The sequence below is a fragment of the Rana temporaria genome, chromosome 1 (assembly GCF_905171775.1).
Source record: "Rana temporaria chromosome 1, aRanTem1.1, whole genome shotgun sequence".
NCBI lineage: Eukaryota > Metazoa > Chordata > Amphibia > Anura > Ranidae > Rana > Rana temporaria.
The window spans coordinates 66527976-66541093 of record NC_053489.1 but is presented as its reverse complement, the minus strand read 5'-3'; the positions used below and the strand labels follow the sequence as shown (position 1 = coordinate 66541093).

The following is a 13118-nucleotide window of genomic DNA, read 5'->3' as shown; positions in this document are numbered from 1 at the left end:
AGAAAAATTGCACCCTAAGATACGACGGCGCAGGCCGTCGTATCTTAGCTAGGTTTAAGTGTATCTCAGTTTGAGCATACACTTAAACTTACGACGGGCTTAGATTCCGAGTTACGTCGGCGTATCTACTGATACGCCGGCGTAACTCTTTGTGAATCCAGCCCTATAACTTTTGTGCAAATCAATCAACATATGCTTATTGGAATTTTTTTTACCAAAAATATGTAGCAGAATACATATTGGCCTAAATTAATGAAGAAATTCAATTTTTTTCATTTTTTTTTTATTGGATATGTTTTAAAGCAGAAAGTGAAAGATATTGTTTTTTTTTTTTTTGTTTTTTTAATTGCCGTTTTTTTTGTTACATAGTTAGTCAGGTTGGAAAAAAAGACACGTTCAACCAAAAAATAAATAAAAATAAAATTACAATCCCACATACACAATACTCAGTTGATCCAGAGGAAGGTGAAAAGCCTCATCAAAGAATGATTCAATTTGTTACAGCAGGGGAAAAAAATCCTTCCCCCGAGAGGCAATCAGATTTTCCCTGGATCAACATTACCTATAAATGTTAGTACCCAGTTATATTATGTACATTTAGGAAAGCATCCAGGCCTTTTTTAAAGTAATCTACTGAGCTGGCCAGAACTACCTCTGGAGGAAGTCTATTCCATATTTTCACAGCTTTTACTGTGAAGAAACCTTTCAGTATTTGGAGATGAAATCTCTTCCGCTAGACGTAACTCAACACCAAGTTTACTATATTGACCCCTTATATATTTGAACATGTTGATCATATCCCTCCTCAATCTCCTCTTCTCAACAGTGAATAAATTCAGTTCCTCTAATCTTTCCTCACAGCTGAGCTCCTCAATGCCTCTTATCAGTTTGGTTGCTCTTCTCTGCACTTTCTCCAGTTCCCTGATATCCTTTTTGAGAACATGTGTCCAAAACTGAACTGCATATTCCAGATGAGGTCTTACTAATGATTTGTACAGGGGCAAAATTATATCTCTCTTTCTGGAGTCCATACCTCTCTTAATAAAAGAAAGGACTTTGCTCGCTTTGGAAACCGCAGCTTGGCATTGTATGCCATTATCAGGGCAGCCATCACAAATTTTGGGGCCCCTTACACAGCTTTAGGCAGCCCCCCCTGGAGAAGAGAACTGGGGGGGCCCTCCTCTCTCCTGCCGCGAGATAAGCGCGGGGGGGTTGGTGCTGACGAACAAAACAAAGTCAAGTCTTCTCATCTCTCGAACGTGTCATCTCTTCTCTTCTCTATCCTGCCACGAGATGATAAGCGGGACGGGGGGTTGGTGCTGACGAACAAAACAAAGTCAAGTCTTCTCATCTATCTCCTGCCGCGAGTAAAGTCAGACGAAAAGTTGCTAAAGGTGGGGGGTCAGACGAAAAAAAAAACGGGGGGGGGCAGTCCGGGCGCCTGGGGACCATCGGCCCCTTACAGGTGTAATGCCTGTACCCCCCTGATGGTGGCCCTGGCCATTATTGAGCTTATGATCTACCAAAACCCCCAGATCCTTCTCCACTACGGATCCCCCCAGTTGTCTTCCCCCTAGTATATATGATGTATGCATATTCTTAGCCCCCAAGTGTATAACTTTACATTTATCAACATTAAACCTCATTTGCCACTTAGTTGCCCAATTAGACAGACAGAGCATTGAGGTTGGCTTGTAAATTGAAGACATCCTGTAAGGACGTTATTCCACTGCATAGCTTGGTGTCATCTGCAAAGACAGAAATGTTACTATTAATCCCAGACCCTATATGTTGTTTATATTGTAAACAATAAAAAACGCAGAGGTGATCAAATGGTACCTAAAGTAAGCTTTATTTGCGGGAAAAAAAGGATATAAATTTTATTTGGATACAGTGTCACATGACCATGCAATTGTCAGTTAAAATAACAGTCCCATATCGCAAAAAAATGGCTGGTCAAGAAGGGGGGTAAATCTTCAGGAGGAAAAGTGGTTACTTGATACACCATGGTGGTACTATAAGTTTGCTTAGGAAATACTTTGAATAAAAAAGATGATATTAAAGTGGTTGTAATCTGACCTGGGAACATTTATCTGTAGTGTTAACTTACAGTATCTCTCTCCAAAGCTCTAAGTCCCATGTCTTTCTGCTGCTCCGTTCCTCTGTTATCAGCAGAGTCACTTTTGACAAGTTCTCTGACACAGGAGATAAAAGCAGCTGAGCTGGGGAGGTAATCTAGAGATAGATTAGCAGAGAGCTTGTTTATTCACAGTACAGCTCTGCATGTTCCTTTGTTCCTCTGCCTATGTGGAGGGGGTGTGCCTTTCCTCCAATCAGCTCACACAGTGTAAGCCCAGACTCCACAACCACTGCTGAATGAGGAAACAGGATTTGTAACACGATCTGCACTTTCTAAAGAGTGTAGAAATGGAAAGACAGCAGATATACAGTACATGTAAAACCTATGTAGGAGGATTTGTTTCATCTCTGTGTTTCATCTGAGGCTGTTCACTTAACTGGGTATATGTGAGAGTTTACAACCACTTTAAATTAAAAGCACGAGACAGAAAATATATTCCTGAACAATTCACCGATATTAAGTAACACTGTGCTATCCCTTTCTACACAGAATAGCAGCAATAGAAGTGGAACAGTCTGCAAGACAGATTTTTTTATATGCTCATTCCATACAAGGCACACTTCACCTGTAACATTTACAGTACATAATGCTTATTATTGAAGAAAAGGGTATCTTACGGTTTTCTATATTGTAGCTTTATCAGGCCAGTTAGGTTATGAAATTCCCCATAGGTCCAGTGACAGGTGAAAGTTTCCTGCTGAGGGGATCGACACTCTGTGATTATTGGCCACCCAGGAGGATCTAAAATAGAGTAAAAAGTGAATTTATAAACATATAGTCCACATCTTTATTCTATACATATGACAATCATTTGATTGCTAAACCACAAATGTGTATTACACCTAAATAGTCAGATTTAAACTATTACATTGCAGAAAGTTCTGTTGCAGAATACGGCAACACATGTAAAGTACAGAAATGTGTGCTTTTTAGAATGGCACCAAACACACTGTCCCATTAGCAGGCAATGCATTCATGCTGCAGTGCACCACAAAGGCCATCAAGTGATCACTTTTGTGTGGCCCTCAGACACTTATTCCTAAACTTTTGCTGTACTTCAGCCCCTCATACTATTTATACATGACTTTTTTTACTTACTTCTGTCCTTTCACAAAAGTACTTACCTTCCACCATCCTGAGATAAAAGGTTCAGAAACGTAAGACATACAGAGGCATCTAGTTGGGTTGCTCAGAGTGTAAAGTAGAAAGACCATATTGAGAAGAATGGCTCAGCAGACATTAATGGAGAATTCCTGCATAGTTAAAATAATGTGGTGTGCATCATGTGTACAGTAGTATGCAAAAGTTTAGGAACCCCTGAAAATTTCCAAGATTATCATTTATAAATATTTGGGTGTTTGGATCAGCAATTTCATTTTCATCCATCAAATAACTGAAGGTCACAGTAACATTTCAGTAGTGAAATGAGGTTTATTGGATTAACAGAAAATGCGCAATATGCATCAAAACTAAATTGGACAGGTGCATAAATTTGGGCACCCTTGTCATTTTGTTGATTTAAATACCTGTAACTACTTAGCACTGATTAATTGGAACACATAATTGGTTTGGTGAGCTCATTAAGCCTTGAACTTCATAGACAGGTGCATCCAATCATGAGAAAGGGTATTTAAGGTGGCCAATTGCAAGTTCTTGTTCTCTTTGGCTCTCCTCTGAAGAGTGGCAACATGGGGGCCTCAAAACAACTCTCAAATGACCTAAAAACAAGGATTGTTCTACGTTATGGTTTAGGGGAAGGCTACAAAAAGTTATCGCAGAGATATAAGGGGTCAGTGTCCACTGAGAGGAACATAGTGAGGAAATGGAAGACCACAGGCACAGTTCTTGTTAAGGCCAGAAGTGGCAGGCACATAAAATATTGGAGAGGCAAAGGCGAGGGATGGTGAGAACGGTCAAAAACAGCCCACAGACCACCTCCAAAGACCTACAACATCAACTTGCTGCATATAGTGTCACTGTGCATCCTTCAACAATTCAGCGCACTTTGCACAGGGAGAAGCTGTATGGGAGAGTGATGCGAACACGATGCGAGCCGTATGGGAGAGTGATGCCAACACTGCACACACGCCACAAACGGAGTCGCTTGAGGTATGCAAACGCACATTTGGACAAGCCAGCCTCATTTTGGAATAAGGTGCTGTGGACTGATGAAACAAAGATTGAGTTATTTGGTCATAACAAGGGGCCTTATGCATGGTGGCAAAAGAACACAGCATTCCAAGAAAAACACTTGCTACCCATGGTAACATTTGGTGGAGGTTCCATCATGCTGTGGGGCTGTGTGGCCAGTGCCGTTACTGGGAATCTGGTTAAAGTTGAAGGTCGCATGGATTCCACTCAATATCATCAGATTCTTGAGAATAATGTTGAGGAATCAGTCACAAAGTTGAAGTTACGCCGAGCTGGATATTTCAACATGACAATGACCCAAAACACTGCTCAAAATCTACTCGGGCATTTATGCAGAGGAACAAGTACAATGTTCTGGAATGGTCATCCCAGTCCCCAGACCTGAATATCACTGAACATCTGTGGGGCGATTTGAAGCAGGCTGTCCATGCTCGGCAACCATCAAAATTAACAGAACAGGAGATGTTTTGTAAGGAGGAATGGTCCAAAATACATTCAACCTAAGTTGGCTGATCAGAATTCCCCCCAGCATTGCCACTCATCCCAACTCTCCCGATCCCCCGAACCAAGGAGTGAGAGAAGGAATAAAAATAGAGAATACATGGAAGGAAGAGGAAAAGAGGGGGAAGAACAAATAAAAAGGGAGAGAAAGAATAAGAGAACAAGAAAGACAGCTAGAGAGAGGGATGGGGGAAAAAAAAAAAGAAATTAGGATAGAGAGAGATAAAAGATAAAGAAAAGAGAACAAAGAGAAAGAGTGGTACATCCCAAAATGTACCATAAGGTGTTTTAATACTGAACGAGTGGAAGGGACTCAATGTCCGTGGGTTAGGGAGCGCAAATTACTTGATAATACATTTACTGTTAGGGGCCCCAACAACTTGGGAAATTTTATCAAGGGGTCACGGCATTAGAAATGTTGAGAACCACTGATCTAGAGGCTGTTATTTCTGCTCTACTAAATATTGATGTGATTTTTCTGTTGGGGTGCCAAAATGTATGCACCTGTCTAATTTCATTTTGATGCATATTTTATTTAACCACTTAAGGACCGGACCATAATGCTGCCTAAAGACCCAAGGTGTTTTTACAGTTCGGGACTGCGTCGCTTTAACAGACAATTGCGCGGTCGTGCGACGTGGCTCCTAAACAAAATTGGCGTCTTTTTTTCCCCATAAATAGAGCTTTCTTTTGGTGGTATTTGATCACCTCTGCGGTTTTTATTTTTTGCGCTATAAAAAAAAATAGAGCGACAATTTTGAAAAAAATTCAATATTTTTTACTTTTTGCTATAATAAATATCCCCCAAAAACATATATAAAAATTTTTTTTCCTCAGTTTAGGCCGAAACATATTCTTCTACCTATTTTTGATTAAAAAAAATCGCAATAAGCGTTTATCGATTGGTTTGCGCAAAATTTATAGCGTTTACAAAATAGGGAATAGTTTTATTGCATTTTTATTAATTTTTTTTTTTTTACTACTAATGGCGGCGATCAGTGATTTTTTTCGTGACTGCGACATTATGGCAGACACTTCAGACAATTTGGACACATTTTTGGGACCATTGTCATTTTCACAGCAAAAAATGCATTTAAATTGCATTGTTTATTGTGAAAATGACAGTTGCAGTTAGGGAGTTAACCACAGGGGGGCGCTGTAGGACTTAGGGTTCCCTTAGTGTGTGTTTACAACTGTAGGGGGGTGTGGCTGTAGGAATGACGTCATCGATCGAGTCTCCCCTATAAAGGGGATCACTCGATCGATGCAGCGCCATAGTGAAGCACGGGGAAGCCGTGTTTACATACGGCTCTCCCCGTTCTTCAGCTCCGGGGAGCGATCGCGACGGAGCGACTATAAACAAATAGCCGCGCCGTCGTCCCGGATCGCTCCCCGAGGGGACCCGACCGCCGCAAGTCGCGATCGGACCCCCCACCCACGTCTAGGCAGGGACGTACAGGTACGCCAATGTGCCTGTACGTGCCATTCTGCCGACGTATATGTACATGCGGCGGTCGGGAAGGGGTTAATGCACATTTTTTGTTAATCCAATAAACCTCATTTCACTACTGAAATATTACAGTGTCCTTCAGTTATTTGATAGATCAAAATGAAATTGCTGATCCAAACATCCAAATATTTATAAATGATAATCATGGAAATTGTCAGGGGTTCCTAAACTTTTGCATACAACTGTATCTATTGATGCTGCCACTGTAATTTTTCTGGATACTTCTCCCAGTTTGGCTTGGCAAAATACTTAGGAACTCTGGGCACAAGTGTATGGCACATGACACTGATATACAAACTATAAAGGGTCTAGCAAACTTTTCACCAAGATTCACCCATTTTATAATAGAAAGGTTTGCGGCAACTCCTTTTTTTTTCGGTTATAAACCTTATCTTGTTCAGAATACTCTGCTCCATCACTTCACAGCAAAAAATCAGCTCAGATCGTTAGTTCCCATGTTCCTCAACAGATGGAGCTGCCTGTTTACAATGTTGGATAAACGAACTAGGCAGCTCTAAAATAAAAAAAAAACAATTCACCCTGCTTTTATATAAGACATATTTTTATATGTTAACAGTGCTGAATAATATGGACAACAAGTGGGAAAACACTTTGAATTCAAGTAAAAGTAAACGTTTGCCAAAAGATATTTTTGCAAGCCCTTTGATTGAATCTTATGAGAAAAATAGGTGAATCTTGGATTAAAGTGGAGTGCCACAGGTCCAAGTGGCTCGTTGGGACTCTACGTAGTTACTCCCCAACGAATCGGAATCATGTTTCATGACCTGGCCACTAATGACTCATAACCTTCTATGTTATTTCATTCTGTCAACCCCACCAATATTTCGCAAATTTCTCAGTTTATTGTGTTAAGGTGTTGTATTTCTGCATATCCTGATGGAAGAAAATTTTCAGAGGCTTATGTTTAATTTCACATTTGTAAGCTTTATTGCTCATTGAATGTACCCTCTAAGACATTGTCTTATTTGAAAAATAATAAAAATATTGAAAGTTAAAGCAGAGTTTCCACCCAAAAGTGGAACTTCCGCTTTAAGGCCTCCTCCCCGGCTTTTGGGGAGGAGGGGGGAATTTGACGGGTATCTACTTCCACTTCTGTTCTTCACGCCTTAGGCAAATCAGAAGTTCTCCCTCCCGAAGTTTTTTGGGACACATGACAGGTCCTAGAAGACGTCGGGACCAGTCACAGAGTGCAGTGCCGCTTGCGCATGTGCAGTGGGCATCCAGCTGTGAAGCCGCAAGCTGTCACAGCTGGGTGCCCATAGTTGAGATGCCGGCGCCGCAGAGGGAGGACACGGGATGAACACAGCACAGGTGAGTGCACTGCTGGATCATGGGACAGGTAAATGTCTGTTTATTAAAAGTCAGCAGCTACACTTTTTGTAGCTGCTGACTTTTAATAAACAAAAATATGAATGGAACTCCTCTTTAAAGTTGTGTGGATGAAATAATTGCTAAATAGACCCTCAAGACTTGCACTGATTTGCCCGATTCCTAACCGTAACTGACCATATCCTAAGCTTCACTATTTTTTCAATTTAAAAAAACATAGGGACAAACTTGGGAGATAACATACATGGCACATCTTAGTTATGTTTATTAAACTAATGTATAAAACAAATGATGATCTCCTTTCCCTGAAGAATCCTTATGTTGGGAAATGCGTTGGGTGGAGTCACTATCCTAGACGCTATTATACTTGAGCTGCTGTGGTTGTGCTTTTTGAATTTTGTTTGGAACTTTGTTTTTTGCTTGGTGTTATGTTCTGATTTGGACCAATAAATCTTTTAAACGAACTGCACCATGAAGCCTTTTTTTTTCTACCCCTATTAACAATACCGGTATGGTGAGCAAGTTTGAATATCCATTTGATGTGTAAAATCCATTGAAAAAGGAGTTTTGCATAGCACAGAGGGGACATCTGCACCTTCATTGGAATCCTCAGATGCTGATCCCTATCTGGCTGATGGTGTTCTGACATTCCTTTTTGATCTCTACAACCTGAGATCCAACAGATCTGGTAAGCGGCGGTAATTGCCTTATTTTCTTTGATGAACAGAAAATCTTACCTGCAGACAGGTTGTCATTCTGTTGTAATTGTGGATACCAGGAATTGTGAAATTACTCCGATCATTTTTTGGATCCCTAATTGCTTGTTTGGGACATTGTATCTATTTTTCCAGATATTCTCTCATGTATGTAATTTAAGGTTTTAATTTTCAATTATTAACACAATTTTACCCCTTTTTGGATATTTATGTGGTAGCACACTATTTTTTGTTTTACACTTTTATGAACTGAATATTTAAGGTTTTTAGTTGCTGCAGCACTTCACTTATTTTTGTTTTTTTTATACCATCTTGATTTTTATTAATTTGCAAAACATTTGTTCACTTGTTCATTTATTTATGTAAAATGAGGAAGTGATGTAAAAAACAAAAAAAAATAAATATATTAACAAACTTACATATCCTCTTCATGATCTTCTGCAAAGGTACTTTGGTGCTAATGGCCAGTGGGTTGGATGTAGGTTGTTCTAAAAAAGAATGACCAAAAAAGAGTTAGGACACTTGTTACAGAAAATTACAGAATATTAAAGTATAACTAAAGGCAAAAACTTTTCTTTTTAGTTCTGAATAGAGTGAATATGGATTAGAACAACTATTCGTTTTTTATTGCTGTCTGTGCCCCCATTAAGGAGATTAACCCTCTCTATTTGCCCTGTTTACCATTATCATCGAAAGTGAAAGTAAAAAAAAAATCCTGAATTCTAGGTTGTCCAATGGGAAATCTTCCAATGGGGACACTAGTTCTGATGGCCTTGGAGGCTCCAAGGGATTCCTCTAATCTGCAGGGATTTCCTCTAACTTCGGCCCCTTTAACACTGACACGTTTTTCAGGCGGTTTAGTGCTAAAAATAGCGCTGCTATACCGCCTGAAAAAAATTGCGCCCTGCAGTCTTCAGTGTGAAAGCCCTAGCAGGACCGCTCAAAAAGTCCTGATAGCCGCATCTTTGGAGCGGTATATGAGCAGGGTGTTACCGCTCCTACACCGCTCCTTCCCACTGAAATTAATGGGAAACTGCAGTAATACCACCCGCAATGCGCCTCTGCAGAGGCGCATTGCGGGCGCTATTAACCCTTTTTTGGCCGCTAGCAGGGGTTAAAACTACACCGCTAGTGGCCGAATATCGCAGTAAATACAACGATATAGCGGCGTGCCAGTATATCGCCACCGCACCTCCCCTGCCCAGTGTGAAAGGGGCCTTCCTGTTTTGGCTATGCACAGGCTATGGACATGCTTTAGCTGCATGGGTTGTAACAGTACAGTTATAATTCCACATTATCCCTAGGTGGGTTCATGTTTCATTTCTTTCCTCATAGACTAATGCAGCCTTATAAACTGTGCCAAGATGCAGGGTCCATAATTTGGACAGGAGTAGCTACTGTAATTGAGAAAGGTGGAGTTTATTGCCAATGTCTAGGTATAGCAGTTCAGGTGCAGCCTTATTGTGGATAGAACTCTAAAGCCTCATACACACGATCGGAACTTCCAACTGACTTTTCCGTGGATTTTGCTCCGAAGGACGTTGGCCGTGAACTTGGTATGCGTACACACGGCAGGACTTTTCAGCCAACAAACGCGAACTTAGTGACGTAATAGACGTACTACATGGTTTTCCAGCTATTTACCGCCACCCTTTGGGCAACTTCTGCTATTGTTATCTGATGTTTAGCATTGGATCTGAGCATGCGTGTTTGTACTTTGGACTTTAGTCCGATGGACTTGTGTACACACGATCGGATTAGGCGATGTAGGACATTTGTTGCCAGAAAGTTTGTCTGTTCTCACAGCGAACGTTTGATGAAAAAATGAAAAAGTTTGTCCGATGGAGCGTACACACTGTTGGATTGTCTGCAAAAACAGGTCCGTCGGAGGTTTGTTGTCAAAAAGTCCGATTGTGTACGGGCCTTTACTAACCCCTTACTGAAAATCACAGACAGATAGTGACGTTCTGAGGTTTAATTCAACAACAACCCCCTCCAGTTCTTGCCAATGGCATCGCTCTATAGAGTGAATATATCTTTTCAAAAGGTGGTCATGCGCATATATTCTCATAATCCTCACTAAGTACCACTTACAGGGAAGACAGTTACACCCAGTGGTACTTACCCCTTATTTTGGGAAATGCTCTTGTTGGTGCTCTTGGTACAACTATATACAGCAATGCAAAGGGTTGCAATGCACCCATGATTTGTGGTCACATTCATGTAAGGAGTTGTTTTTCTGTACACCTTTGTTGCTTTTGCTTTGTTTGCTGAAGTGGATGCCCACCCATTGAAGATTTAGCATGGTTGTGACCAGACCATATTAATAAAAAAAAATGGTGGATGATAATATTAACCCCCTTGGCGGTAAACCCGAGCGTGACTCAGGGTTGGTTTTCAATGTTAGGATCGGTAACCCCGAGTCACGCTCGGGCTGGACGTGCAGAGTGTGCAGTGGCGCGGCTTACCTTCTCGCTGGATCCACAGGCAAGTTACTTACCTTGTCCCTGGATCCAGCGATGCCACCCCGCTGTGTGAGCGAGAGGGTCCTCCTCGCTAGATTCACAGTCTCCCATGTGCCGCCGATCTCCATTCCCTGCGACGTTACGACGCACGGGGACGGAGAACGGCACCAAATTCAAAAAAGTAAACAAACACAATACATACAGTATACTGTAATCTTATAGATTACAGTACTGTATGTAAAAAATACACACCCCCTTGTCCCTAGTGGTCTGCCCAGTGCCCTACATGTACTTTTATATAATAAAAACTTTTCTTTCTGTCTGCAAACTGTAGATTGTCCAAAAGTGTCCCTTTATGTCAAAAATGGTTTTAGATCAGCTAGAAAACAGCGATAATAAATTATAATCACTTGCAGAAATGTGCGATAGCAATTTGTGGGGAAATTCGTCATAAAAAAAAAAAATAATGACAGCGACAATTCTGCAACTGAGCAAATTTCAGTGATTTTGAGTTGATTACATTATTGAATAATTTTTATTATAATTATATTATTATTTGTTATAATTATTTATAATTATTTATTATATTATAATTTATAATTTTGTTTTTTAAAAAAATGTCATACCCGGGATGCCTACAAGATTCTTGTTTGGTCAGATTTAAGTGAGTTATTCCTAAAAATTACAGGCCTACAGTATAAATAAATTTCCTTGCAAAATAATTGTACCGCTTTTGGTACGTAATTCCAGACAGAATCATACCGCCAGGGAGGTTAAAAACATGATTCTTGTGTGTGATTTAATATTTTTAGATGGCAAAACAGGCAGATCAGGGGAGGAGCTTACCCCATTGGAACAGCTCTGCATAGCAGAGAGCTCAAAGGGTACTATCTCAAAAATGTATAAGTTGCTGCTCAGGGTGGACGAGTTGGAGACGCCCCCATTCATCCAAAAATGGGAAAGGGAGTTGGCAGCACCAAGGGAGAAAACTACAATTGAAAGAATTATTAATTTGACCCATTCCTCGGCCATAGATACAAGGACCGCGGAGATGAACTACAAGTGTATCACTGGATGGTATGCCACTCCGGACAAAATAAGTAAATTCAGAGAGGGGCAGTCGTCAGACTGTTGGCGAGGGTGTTTAACAAGGGGGACAATGGCCCACCTGTGCTGGGACTGCCCAAAGATAAAAAAATACTGGAGAAAAATGTAAGTTCTTGATCAAAGACATTACTAGAGGGAGATAGAGGAAGACCCATGGGTAGTCCTTTTCCATGGAGGAGAAGAGGCAATAAAAGATTATAAAAAATAACTATTACATGCCGCCAAAAGGATGATCCCCAAAAAATGGCAGGAGGTAGAAAGCCCAAGCTGAGAAGTAACGATATAAGAGGTTAATTAGTAAGTAAGATCAAATCTGCCAAAGGAAAAAGATAAGATTCACGAGATGGGGGGGGGGGGGGGGCTCTATCGCAGAGACTTCCTAAATAATTTGACCAAAAGAATGCATCTTCAGGCTTGGCCTGGGCTGGATTAACAAAGGCTATATTGGTTTAAAAAAAAAAATTGGGGGGGGGGGAAAGATGGCAAAACAGACATGCGGTCCTTCTGAAGTGAATGGGCTAAGCTTTTCTTCTCCAGCTGCTAGATGCTGCCATGCATAAAGCATGAATAAGATGTGCCAGAAAAACAGAAGAAAGCTATTTGGCAGGGATGCTAGGAATGTCATAGTTCACAGAAATTGTTCCCTTTCTCAGTCTGCAATGGTTGGCAACTAGTTTTTGGGTTTGTCAAGATCAGCAGGGCAACCATTTAAGTGATAGGCCACTTCATGATGCACTTTTGGTGTATGTCGTATGCACATTTTTAGTGCAATATACTTGAATATCCTTACAGCACAAACATGGCCTGAACATGTGCTCTACTTTCTGATTCTTAATTACTTCTTCTGTATAAAGTGTGCCTGCAGTAAATATAAAGCGTATAAACTGGGAGCAGACATAGTATGAAGGTATCTAGAGATACTTGCACATACTGTACATTTGGCTAAGCTTGGAGACTCTGTACATATTATTTGTATTAGTCCACCCATCATAGGTATGATCCAGTCATGAGGGTTGGGAGGTGGAGTAGGAGGGCCAGGACTTTGAAGCTGAAATTGCTGTTTACACAATAAGACACCCTAGAGGCATCAGTCCTCTAAAGGAGGTTGAAGATAAGTGATGGCATCTCTAGGTGCCTCAAATGTATCTGCTTTATATTTAGGGTAAATTAGGGTAATC

General features: G+C 40.7%; 1 protein-coding gene across 1 annotated transcript in view; it reads right to left on the bottom strand.

The window, feature by feature from the left end:
• GHR (growth hormone receptor) overlaps nucleotides 1-13118 on the bottom strand; it is a 581985-nt gene that overhangs the window by 35470 nt on the left and 533397 nt on the right. Inside the window, 2 exon segments of the mRNA XM_040343700.1 lie at nucleotides 2758-2881; nucleotides 8788-8856. Of these exon segments, the coding sequence (XP_040199634.1) occupies nucleotides 2758-2881; nucleotides 8788-8856 (193 nt within the window).